Raw genomic sequence first — 13118 nt, forward strand, 5'->3', positions numbered from 1 at the left:
ATGGCCGACGACACTCCGGTGACACTCGGCTTTATGGATGTCTTTTAAATGAGCTCATATCGCACCCGATTAAATAATATCTCATATACAACATGTTACTATTTGTCTTTTGTTTGACATTTGTGTTGTCTTGATATATTACAAATATACAATAAATGTGATATATTTTATAAAATAAGTTATTTTATATAGGCTAGTTATTTTTTAGCTAATAATAAAATTTAGCTAGTTCTTTTTTTTTTGTAAATAAAGCCATTAAAATATGATTTCTTTGGATGTAAAGGTTTTATCTACTACATAATTATTTTTTTTGAACACCGATTCTCTATCCAAATCCAATTTAGATCCTTTAGACCGAAGCACATCTGTTCCGTTGGATGAAACAAACTCAAAATCGTTGAAGACGGAGACGAAGACGAACGTGTGTCGGCGCACTAAAAAGAAAAACCGAGGCGAATCCTCTAAGAAACAACGAGCAGGTCGGCGACGATTAGGTATTAGGGTGTAATTGGATTTCACTTTATTGACATTGTGTGTATAACGGAGTAGAGAAGAGTATTATGTAGCCCTGAGGACTGAGTACGATCAGAAAACGAGGGGTGACGCGAATAGTCGGATGATGTGCGCGTTTACGATGCTGTTTGATCGTCATGGGAAGAAAACGGCGCTTTAGTTCATCAACAATGGAAACCGTGCAGCTATTCACCTCTCTCGCTATTTTAAAGATCTAGGGGGCACTCTTTTTCTCTCTGTCTCTCTGTTTCACTCTGACGCACACACACACACACACACACACACACACACACACACGCACACAGACGCACACCAGGGTGGTCGTTCTTTTCAACCCCGACAATCACCAGCCGAGTTTAGAGAGGGACAGATTTAACGACGTCTTTGTGCTCCCTAATTGCATTGGATTACGAGATCCTGGTGAAAGATACCTCACCACCTCCACCACCACCACCTCCACCGGAGAGACACACTCTCACTCACTCACTCACTCACTAGGTCACCCACTCGCTATGTGTGTGTGTGTGTGTGTGTGTGTGTGTGTGTGTGTGTGTGTTGATGCAGAATGTGTGTGTGTGTGTGTGTGTGAGACCACCTGAGTACGTGTGGAGAGTTTAACACTGGAATGTGTCAAATAATTCCGCACACTGAAAAAATAGCACTACAATGTACCTTTTTTGTACTCTCAAGCATACATCGTACCTTCTGTACCATCTTTTACCTCAGAAAAGTGCATCTAGTCCACCTAAAAATGATTTACAGTAAAACTCATTAAAGCTACACACGTGGAAAGTGAATAGTTTTCACTTTTTGGATGACAAAAAGCTACGTAAGCTAGCAAACGTACAACATTTCTACCGTTTAGCTAGATGCAGGACAGCCCGCCCCTGCTAATAGGCTGATAGCCTTGCGTCTCTTGATTTGGCTCCGATTTACAGCCTGTCCTCACAAAGCATGCTTAATTATTTTTTAACTCCGTGTTGGAACATGACGCATGAAACCCCGCTGCTGTACACGGAGACAGTTATCCAATTAGACCATAAAAAATGAGAATCTTTAGAGCATGTGGGTCACATAATTACTGCTAATTTAACGCTTTGATTCTCCCTCTTCCATTTTTATTTCCTTATATGTAGTTTGAGCAGCGGCTCGTTCGAGTTCTGTGATAGCCTGAACGGGGGTGGACATGAAATCACTGGCGCTTCCTAATGAATCAGCACCGGGCCTGGCGCATCATTTATGCGCCGTTAAGCCGTGTAATTGGACGAGCCATAGTTTGCATATTAGACCATTAAACGTAATGTGCTCCGGTTTTCTCATGACACGGAGTGTTTAAGGCTTTGTGGTGACACGCTAATGTGCTGAATTATGACCCTAATTGCACACAATTGTTCTTTTGATTTGGCCGATTTGGCTGTTAGCGGCGCAACATTGTTCCTTATTGCACCAGCGGATTTCTGGACCACGCAGAAAGCCTGAACGTTTCGGTCACGATCCGCGTACAATCGTTTAACTCGTGCGCAAAAAACCCAGCACAAGCTCGTACGGTCTTAAATGACAAACGCATGACAAGACTCTTCTCTCACACTTCAAGAAGCGTTCGTGAAGCGCACAATTAGCTGAACTCGTGTAATCCTTTCTTTAACTCTGGTACGGTGAAGAGAAAGGAAGCAGGTTTTTTTTTTTTTGCAAGCAAAAATGCGACTTGATCGGTTTCTGAGTTTACGATGAGGCGTCTTTTGTTTTTTTATATCCAGCCGGTAGTTTAGATCTTCTTTAATATGACATAGCTACATGCTAAAAGCAGCTAACCTGTTTATTTATTTTTAAAATCTAAATTCAGTTAAGGAGGCACGGTGGCTTAGTGGTTAACACGTTTGCCTCACACCTCCAGGGTTGGGGTTCGATTCCCGCCTCCACCTTGTGTGTGTGGAGTTTGCATGTTCTCCCCGTGCCTCGGGGGTTTCCTCCGGGTACTCCGGTTTCCTCCTCCGGTCCAAAGACATGCATGGTAGGTTGTTTGGCATCTCTGGAAAATTGTCCGTAGTGTGTGAGTGTGTGAGTGAATGAGAGTGTGTGTGTGCCCTGTGATGGGTTGGCACTCCGTCCAGGGTGTATCCTGCCTCGATGCCCGATGACGACTGAGATAGGCACAGGCTCCCCGTGACCCGAGAAGTTCGGATAAGCGGTAGAAGATGAATGAATGAACACCTACAAATGACCTGTTTAATAAAAGCAGCACCACTATGCAGACGTGAGCCACAGGGTTTGGTTTTAATATCCATGACAAGATCAGGAACCACAAGATGGCAGAAGCGAAACCAGACCCTGCCCACCAAGGTGACTCCCCACCACCCCAACACCGCCCATCCACTCCAAGCCCCAGATGCTGCAGAGTCTGGAATTACACAGCGTGGCTCAACTGGTAGCTGCAGCAATAGAAATTGCTCGCTTACGCTCATCTGATAAGAATGACAGACTTTCAAGTAAATGCAAAGCTTCACGTTTCTTCACTTTCTCATATCCTGGATCATGGATTTTATCAAAAAAAAAAAAACAGGAAAAACTGCTACCTGGAGGTATCGATCTCAAGAGAGATTTAGTCACTGACTGCATGGTTATTAATCTGTACCCCTTTTGGTACGGTATCATTTAGAGGAACAGTCATTCACAGAATTTCACAGTTTTTATTTGGCCAAAATATTCCATTTTGCAGCTTTTTTCAAAAATTGTGATGTAACTTTTAGAGTTTTTTGGTGATTTTATTGCTTAAGCTTGGGATCTTTCTTTTATATTCCTACCAGCAAAGACACATATGTAATGAAATTCTATAAGACCATGTACTCATGAATCAAAGGGTGAGTGTGTGTTGTCATGAGGTCACACAACAAGTCTCGGTTCAAATCTCTGGAAAATCTGACGTGACGTGATGTGACGTGACGTACGGCTAAGTACGGTGACCCATACTCAGAATTTGTTCTCTGCATTTAACCCATCCAAAGTGTACACACACACACACACACACAGTAGTGAACACACACACACACACACACACACACACTGTGAACACACACCCGGAGCAGTGGGCAGCCATTTATGCTGCGGCACCCGGGAAGCAGTTGGGGGTTCGGTGGCTTGCTCAAGGGCACCTCGGTCGTGGTATCGCCGGCCCGAGACTCGAACCCACAACCTTAAGGTTAGGAGTCAAACTCTCTAACCATTAGGCCACGACTTCACACTTGGCTCAGGCTGCTTTTACTCCATGCCGTGTTCATGTATAAATTTTCTTGGTGTTCGGTTTACTAGCTCTCTAACGAACAGCTCGTTAAACAGTTTCTACGATTATTGTTTATATTTTAATTGAATTTTATTTCTATAGCACTTTTAACAATGGACGTTGTCTCAAAGCATTCATTCATTCATTCGTTTTCTTATCCGAACTACCTCGGGTCACGTGGAGCCTATCTCAGGCGTCATCGGGCATCGAGGCAGGATACACCCTGGACGGAGTGCCAACCCATCACAGGGCACACACACTCTCATTCACACACACACTCATTCACTCACACGCACACACACTACGGACAATTTTCCAGAGATGCCAATCAACCTACCATGCATGTCTTTGGACCGGGGGAGGACATGCAAACTCCACACACACAAGGCGGAGGCGGGAATCGAACCCCCGACCCTGGAGGTGTGATATTAGCCAACATGATATGTTTAAATTTTTAGCTGAAATTAGCTAGCTAATGATCAATGTTTTTTTCAGAATATGTAAATTAGCTATCAATTGTTTTTAAAAACCTATGATAATGTGTAGATTATGTAAAGGAGCATAAAAGCGCTAACGTGTTAGAACGAGCACATTAATATAAGCCTATTGTTTAAACTACACACACAACATCATGCTGACTTGAACTTTGAAACCTAACTACAGTATATCTTGATTTGTACAGAGGGCTCATTGACCGGTTTGAGTGTTTTTGTTAAATACATCTCGGTTCCGGTTAATATGTCAATGATGAAACCAGTGTCACCAGAATCCACTCCGTCCCTCCACCTGTACACACACTCACACTCGTACACTCTTAGTCTCTCTGTCTTCTCTGCTTCTGTCCTCTCTTACTCTGCTCTTTGTCCAGTTGAAAGCTGATGTAAGTAGGCTTTCAGATGCCCCAGAGGGGGGCGACGAGGAGAGGGGGTGCTGTTTGATTTGCCCCAATCCGTTCCCTCGGCCGGTCTCTATAGCAACACCCTGAGCTGATGAAGAAATGTACGGTGGGGGAGAATAATGCGGTGTGCTTTTGCTTTCAGCACGGACATGGACAGCTGGTCAGTCTGAGGCACCTGCAGCCTGCTAACACACACACGCACACACACACACACACACACACACACACACACACACACACACACACACACACACACACACACACACACAAACTGACCACCTGAATTCCACTGTGTGTGTTTTCTTCTCTCTCTTCCCCATTTTCTCTATCACCTTCCTACTATTTCTATTTCTGTAATTTTCCTAAAGTGTTTCTTAAATATTTCCCAGAAATATTTACCTTCATGTGTTACAATAAAAGCCCCAATGGACCGTTTAATTCCATCTCGAAGAACGTGAACCTACTGTAACCTCATATTCCTGGTCTGGATTAAAAGTAGAGGATCGCAATGTGGCATGTTTGCCGTTTATTGTAGGTTTGATCTGAGATGCTTTTCAGCTCACTACAGCTGTAACAGGTAGTCATTCGAGTCCCGTATCCGTCCTATCAGCTTAAACCTGTCCTGTTCTTCTCTGTCCTCGAGCTTCAGCAAGACATTTCCACCTGCAGAACAGCTGCTCACGGGATGTTTGTGTAACGTGTTTGCTCTACACTTAAAAAAAAACGTTCTATACAGATCCATGAGAGTCTGCACAATCCACTAGAACATTTTATGCAGGTCCCTTGCAAAGCAATGAGCCTTTTCTATTTACACTTCTATCATTCAAGAAATGTGTAAGAAGAAAATGAGTGCCAATACTTTTAGGAATTTTGTGTTAATGAATGACACATTTATATAAAATATCAAATAGTTGATTAGATTTGTGAAATTGTTGAAACTGAATGTATGGATAAGTGAATAAGTTGGAGGAGTTCTGATGTAGTGGGGAAACGGTGGCTGAGTGGTTAGCACGTTCGCCTCACACCTCCGGGGTTGGGGGTTCGATTCCCGCCTCTGCCTTGTGTGTGGAGTTTGCATGTTCTCCCCGTGCCTCGGGGGTTTCCTCCGGGTACTCCGGTTTCCTCCCCCTGTCCAAAGACATGCATGGTAGGTTGATTGGCATCTCTGGAAAATTGTCCGTAGTGTGTGTGTGTGTGTGTGAGTGAATGAGAGTGTGTGTGTGCCCTGTGATGGGTTGGCACTCCGTCCAGGGTGTATCCTGCCTCGATGCCCGATGACGCCTGAGATAGGCACAGGCTCCCAGTGACACGAGAATTTCGGATAAGCGGTAGAAGATGAATGAGCGAATGAATAAGTTCTGATGTAATCGATACTACAGACAGTTTGCCGAACACAGTGTTGATTTTGTTCAAATATATTTACACTGTTTGAATTTGCTGTATTTTCTTGTCAGAATTTTTTTATTATAACTTACAAGAGGAAGGAATCTCACTTGGATTTAATAAACCCTTTAAAATGGTTCTATATTAAAGGTTTCTTTTAAAACTGCAGGGACTTGTGGGTGAAAATCCCAGGAGATCAGAAGCTTCTGAAAAACTCAAACCTGCTCATCTGCAGTCAAAGTCACTGTGATCACATTTTCCTTCCATTCTGATGTTTACCTGAAGCTCTTAACCTGGATTTTCATTGCCTTGTTGTGTCGTGATTGGCCGACTGGATAGAGAGAGAGAGAGAGAGAGAGAGAGAGAGAGAGAGAGAGAGAGAGAGAGAGAGAGAGAGAGAGAGAGAGAGAGCTTGTGTGAAAGATGACAATGAGGAAAGCAGATAAAAAGAACAGCAGAAGAGAAGAAAAGTGAGAGTAAGAAGTAGAAAGTATAAGAGACAGATAAAGAGTGACAGAAAAGGGTGAGACAAAGATACGGGTAAAAGAGACGGAGAGAACTCACTGCAGTGTGCAGTAAAGACGCATCTGCCAACCAATCAGCCTCTTTTGGAGGAGGGGCTTCTGTTGAAAACGTGTGTGTGTGTGTGTGTGTGTGTGTGTGTGTGTGTGTGTGTGTGTGTGTGTGTGTGTGTGTGTGTGTAGGTGAGAGACAGAGTGTGTGTGTATCTGTATGTGTTTGTGTCTCTCTCTGTGTGTGTGTGTGTGTGTGTGTGTGTGTGTGTGTGTGTGTGTGTGTGTGTGTGTGTGTGAGAGAGAGAGAGAGAGAGAGAGAGAGAGAGAGAGAGAGAGTGTGTGTGTGTGTGTGTGTGTGTGTGTGTGTGTGTGTGTGTGTGTGTGTGTGTGTGTGTGTGAAAGAGAGAGAGTGTGTGTGTATGAGAGAGAGAGAGAGAGAGAGAGAGAGAGAGAGAGAGAGAGAGAGAGAGAGAGAGATTGTGTGTAGGTGTGAGTGGGTGGATGTGTGTGTTGTACCTAGGTCTCCTCTGTTCACTGGTGTTCAGTCTCGCGCTGCTCCTCATGGCCGCGACAGCCTCCGCCGCTCACTACAGTCTGCTCAGCGCGAGCGCGCCGGTGCACGCGGACTCCGGCGGCATGCAGCAGCACGCGGCTCCGGGGTCGGCTTACAGGCACGCGCACGCCGCCGCTCTGCTGCAGAGCGAGTTCGCGCTGCAGAACAACGGCGCTGGAAGTCACGCGCACCAGTGGATCGCGGCCGCGCTCTCTCACGGCGGGAGAGGAGGGTTAGGAGGTGGAGGAGGAGGTGGGGAAGGAACAGCGTGGACGTCCGCCGACATCAAGCCCACGATCCGTAGCACCGGAGACGACATGCACGAGGACAATGACAACAGCGACGACAACAGCAACAATAACAACAACAACAACTCAAGCAGCGGCAACTTACAGCACATGCTTCATCATCCTCATCACTCCCATCACCACCATCATCAGCATCACGAAGAAGACGCCGCACGAGCTTGGAGGAGCGCGAGCAGTACGGCGGCGGCTCACCTGCCCAGCGTGGGCGCGTCGACTGGGCAGCAGAGTCTCGCGTACTCCGGGGGGTTTGGCGCGCTCAGCGGGCTCGTACCGGGCATTCAAGCTCATCACCAGCACCATCAAGATCACGAGCACCACCATCACCACAGCCCGCATCTGCGGGAGCACCAGCACCATCACCGGAGTTTGCACGAGTCTCCTGCGTCGGACGAGGACGCGACCCCGACGTCAGACGACCTGGAGCACTTCGCCAAGCAGTTCAAGCAGCGGCGCATCAAGCTGGGTTTTACGCAGGCAGACGTCGGGCTCGCGCTCGGCACGCTTTACGGCAACGTGTTCTCGCAGACGACCATTTGTCGGTTCGAGGCACTGCAGCTCAGCTTCAAGAACATGTGCAAGCTCAAGCCGCTGCTCAGCAAGTGGCTCGAGGAGGCGGACTGCAGCGCGAGCGGCGGCGGCGGCGGCACCGGCCTGGATAAGCTCGCAGCGCAGGGCAGGAAACGGAAGAAGCGCACGTCCATCGAGGTGAGCGTGAAGGGCGCGCTCGAGAGCCACTTCCTCAAGTGTCCCAAACCGGCGGCGGCAGAGATCACGAGCCTCGCGGACAGTCTGCACCTCGAGAAAGAGGTGGTGCGCGTGTGGTTCTGTAACCGGCGGCAGAAAGAGAAGAGGATGACGCCGCCCAGGGTGCATCCAACTCACGGGACCGAGGAGGCCATGATGGAGCTCAAAGCGCAAAATGTGTAGTGATGGAGAGAGAGAAAGAGACCGGAGTGTGTACGGAGTTACAGCAGGATTTACTGTGGGAAACAAAAATACATCACTGTGACAGAGGCTTCATTTGGACACACACACACACACACACACACACACACACACACACACACACACACACACACACACACACACACACACAATCAACGCGTGCAGGGCTGCTTTCCTATTTCCGCCTTTTATTTGCGGAAAATTGTTACAGTTTTGTGACCAGCCTGCGGACGATGAGTACATTTTACACTTTAAACATAGTCCATTATTATTATTATTATTATTATTATTATTATTATTATTATTATTATTATTATTATTATTATTGGCAGAATGTAATAATAATAATAATAATAATAGGACAGCTGTATATAGTGTATATTGAGAGATTATCTCTTCACTTCAGCACTTTTTTTTTCTTTAAACAGTTAAAAGATTTTATTGCTTATTATTCTTGATTATTTTTGATTTATTTTTATATCATTCTTTAGATATATTCAATATGTTAGAACCTTCATCTTTGGTTGGTTTCCTCTTTTGCATTTAGCATTTAAAAAGAAAAAAGAAAAAAAAAGAATAAAATATTTTATAAATTTGAATATACGACACGACGGAGTGTTCACGCTATTGTTTACCCCATAAACAAGTCTGTAAATATTTTAAAACTGATTTTTAAAAACGTGCTTTTTAGACACAAAAGTATTTAAAGAATCCAACTGAAATATTTCCAAGGCTGCAGTTCCATTTGTTCTGTATTTTATATTTATATTTTATGGAAAATTTATAAGATGAAAACAATGACATTATTATTATTATTATTATTATTATTATTATTATTATTATTATTATTATTATTATTATTGTGGTCGTTTGTACAGTTCGTTCGATCTTCAGATCCACTTTTACAACCTGAACGAGCTCCTTATTTATACCGATTGTACGTGTCCCAATTTTTATATTGTGAAAATTGCCATGAAAAAGTGATTAACTGTACATTATTTCTTTTCTATGATATTATTATATTAATACACATTTTATTCATGTACAGTATCAATCTGCTTCATATAAAAAAATACCATTTTTATTATCAAGGTTTAACATCTCTATTAGATATGTTTAGATTTTGTTACCTGTATGTTTGTAATAATAATAATAATAATAATAATAATAATAATAATAATAATAATAATAATAATAATAAATTCCAAATCTCAAAGAGTTTCGAGATATTCATGATAAAGCACAGCCATCAAACAAACTCTTAATTATTATAACTCTTTCTATAAATGTCTTTAGTTAATAATTAATTTACAAGTATATTTCAATACTTGACACTTGATAGCACAGACATAAAGAAATTTTAGACTATTTTTATGTTTTGAAAAGAACGACTCAAGAGATCTAATTTGCACAACAACAAGCTCTTGACCTGATTTATTTATCACATGTTTATTTTTTTATTTTTTAGAAACTTTTCTATACCTCTTTCACCAGTCAGGATTTCACTGCCACTGAGGGCAGCGTGCCGAAAATATCAGAACTGAACGTGTTTTTCTCTTTTGAGAAACTAAACAAAAACATGCCAAAAAATAAGAGAGGGTTTGGAAGGAGGGATGTCTCAAGGTTCATTCGTCCATCCATTTTCTACCGCTTATCCGAACTTCTGAAAATATTAACAGTATATGATATAATATAACATAATATAAAATATGTCAGTGAGATCGTGATGGAGGAATTTGCATCCGTGTGTTAGAATGAAGAAAGGGGCAGAGAGAGAAAGAAAGAGACAGAGAGAGAGAGAGAGAGAGAGAGAGAGAGAGAGAGAGAGAGAGAGAGAGAGAGAGAGAAGCTTTTCAAAAAAAAAGTTCAATTTTAATTTAAAGAACTGACAGAAATGAAAGACTTGCCAAAAACAAAAAAAAACACACTTCTCATGAGAGTAAAATGTTTATTTAATTTCCCTTTTCCATCAACCTTTGTTTGAAATGAATGCATTCTTACATCTAACACTCATCACAAAACTATCATTACACAAAAAAGCTAACACCATCAAAGTAAACACCATCAACTTTTAATGTAGTTCCACTTTTACGGTGTCACGACACACTCCTGAGTCAGTCTTATAAAAAAAAAAGAAGTGATGAAAACAAATCCCTAGTCTGGCACTGAGGTAACAAATTAGACCCGATCTGTATAATCCGAAATAATCCGAATCAGCCATTTAAGAGGAATGAACTGTAAACACCCTGCAGTGATCCAGCTTTGACGTGGAGTTGTACTTAAGGTTAAAGCCAAGATATTGGATCTGTTGCTGTGATGTAATCTTAACTGTAAAGGTAAACCGATAGCCTAGTGGTTAAGGCGTCGAACTACTGATCGGTAGCTTATGGGTTCAAGTCCCAGGTCCACCAAGCTACCACAGCTGGGCCCCTGAGCAAAGCCCTTAACCTTCCATTGCTCAGGTGTATCTAAATGAAATAAAAATGCATGTCACTCTGGATAAGGGTGTCTGCTAAATGCCGTAAATGAAAAACTAGACACAAAAGGAGTTTTGTTTTGTTTCTTTAATTGGGGAACCGTGCAATTTCTGGAGCTCGCTCCCAAGAATTTCACTCACCATGGCACATGTGCCGTGGTGATGTGACAATAAAGGTGACTTGACTTGACTTGACTTGAACGGTATCGAGGTTTGATGTTTTCAGCAGGAACTTTTCTGAGTCGTGTTACGTTCATTTTATTTTTCACTACATTTAAAATGCATGTAGTTTTATTGCCATAAAGAGAACAGACTATTCGTCTTAACCGAGAGAGAGAGAGAGAGAGAGAGAGAGAGGGAAGCATAATGAAGGAATACCTTTTCTTTTTTTTATAACATGAATAAAGCATCTCTCACAGAAATTCACAACAACAACAAAAAAAATCCATAACATTAAGTAACTCTAAATGGACAAAAAGTATTTCTAGGCTTATTAGCTGCTTACCTGGATTTTTAAAAAACAATTGATTTTATTTTATTTTATGTAGCTGGACAATTACAAAGTTACGGTTTAACCGCATCGTCTTGCAAAATGTAAAGGACCGAGATTTCTGTAACGTAAAATCTTTTCTTCGACTCACCTAAAATTGTCCAGTCTGAAGTTCAGTTTAGTCTAAATGTCTGAAAACCTTTGTTAAAAATACACAGAAATGAAAAGATCAACGTGATACAAAAGCAAAGTGAACATTTTACAGCCAAATGCTGTTTCTGATCATTTCACGATAAGAAATTCAAATCCAATGAGCTGTACATTAAAGATCTCCAGTCGTACATCGAGCCTTTAAGGGTTCACTCAGAGGAGCGAGTGAGGAACCGATAAAGTAACAGATAAACCCTTAAATCTCATATGGAATGTTTTTATCGAAATATCTGGTAAAAATGTGGTTAGTGATTCTGCTGCTAATTTGTTTGAGGGATTGTTGGTGATGTTACACTTACAGGTGTGTTTAATCATCACGACTGGATCAAATCGTTTCGGAATATAACGCAGGATTTGTTGGTAAATTCTGAAAAAAAAACAACAACAACAATATCTCTAAGAGTCGCTCCAGTTTTTGTTTTTTTTTTCCAGAAAATCTTTTCAAGCCCATGATTCTTCTTTTAAACTCCTACCAGTGACGACACACAGAGGTTTATGTAATGACTTTCACTGAGAGCATGATGTGATGATGTCACACAATGTGACTCGACTCCATTTAAAAAAATCCCCACAAGAGTTTGGTTGGATTAAAGAGACTGAAAACAAGAAGAGATTTTCTTCTTACTCACATCACTGTTGGATGGACAGACAGACAGACAGACAGATAGATAGATAGATAGATAGATAGATAGATAGATAGATAGATAGAGACAGACAGACAGACAGATAGACAGATAGATAGATAGAGACAGACAGACAGACAGACAGACAGACAGATAAATACAGACAGACAGACAGATAAATAGACAGACAGACAGAGATAGATAGATAGATAGATAGATAGATAGATAGATAGATAGATAGATAGATAGATAGATAGATAGATAGATAGATAGATAGATAGATTTCACTTCTTACAGCAGCACAGAGATATAATTATATAAAAATAATTTAAATGCATTAATGAAAGAAAAATATATAAAGCACTGAATACGTATAGAACACTAAAGCGCTGCTGCATAAATCTCTGTTGCCTTTGAAGAGCTGTGTGTTCATTCAAACTTCTATATTTCTAAATTTCTATATTTTACATCCTATATTTTACATCTACCGTGTATATCCACCTTTTATTTACAACCTATTATTATTATTATCATTATTATTATTATTATTATTATTATTATTATTATTATTATTTTGCATTTTTCCTCTCCATGTGCTCCTCTGGTTGATCAACATCCTCAGCCACAAAATAGGATTTCTTTAAATAAAATAACGTGTAAGTGATTTCGTATTGTTTAGCGCCCCCTGGAGGAGCGTACATGAAATTACAGCACAACGTCACAGGCTATACTGTATAAAGTTGAAAATAGTTGGAAGTGATGATATCTGGGATGCAGAAAAAGAGCTAGTAAACGACAGAGACCTCTAATATCAGGTGTTTTAGCGCACACAACGTTTCAAATTAGCATGAACATTGGGGTAATGTTTTTAATAGACATTGTGTGTGTGTGTCCTCTATATAAGCTGTTCACTTTCACAACCGCAGA

General features: G+C 41.7%; 1 protein-coding gene across 1 annotated transcript; it reads left to right on the forward strand.

The window, feature by feature from the left end:
- The first annotated feature begins 7058 nt into the window (after positions 1–7058).
- pou3f2b (POU class 3 homeobox 2b) lies at positions 7059–8652 on the forward strand. Its single transcript, XM_027142634.2, has one exon. It carries the CDS (start codon positions 7088–7090, stop codon positions 8372–8374), a length of 1287 nt encoding a protein of 428 aa, XP_026998435.2. The 5' UTR covers positions 7059–7087; the 3' UTR covers positions 8375–8652.
- The last annotated feature ends 4466 nt before the right edge of the window (positions 8653–13118 follow it).

Source organism: Tachysurus fulvidraco, chromosome 22 (genome assembly GCF_022655615.1).
Source record: "Tachysurus fulvidraco isolate hzauxx_2018 chromosome 22, HZAU_PFXX_2.0, whole genome shotgun sequence".
Taxonomy (NCBI): domain Eukaryota; kingdom Metazoa; phylum Chordata; class Actinopteri; order Siluriformes; family Bagridae; genus Tachysurus; species Tachysurus fulvidraco.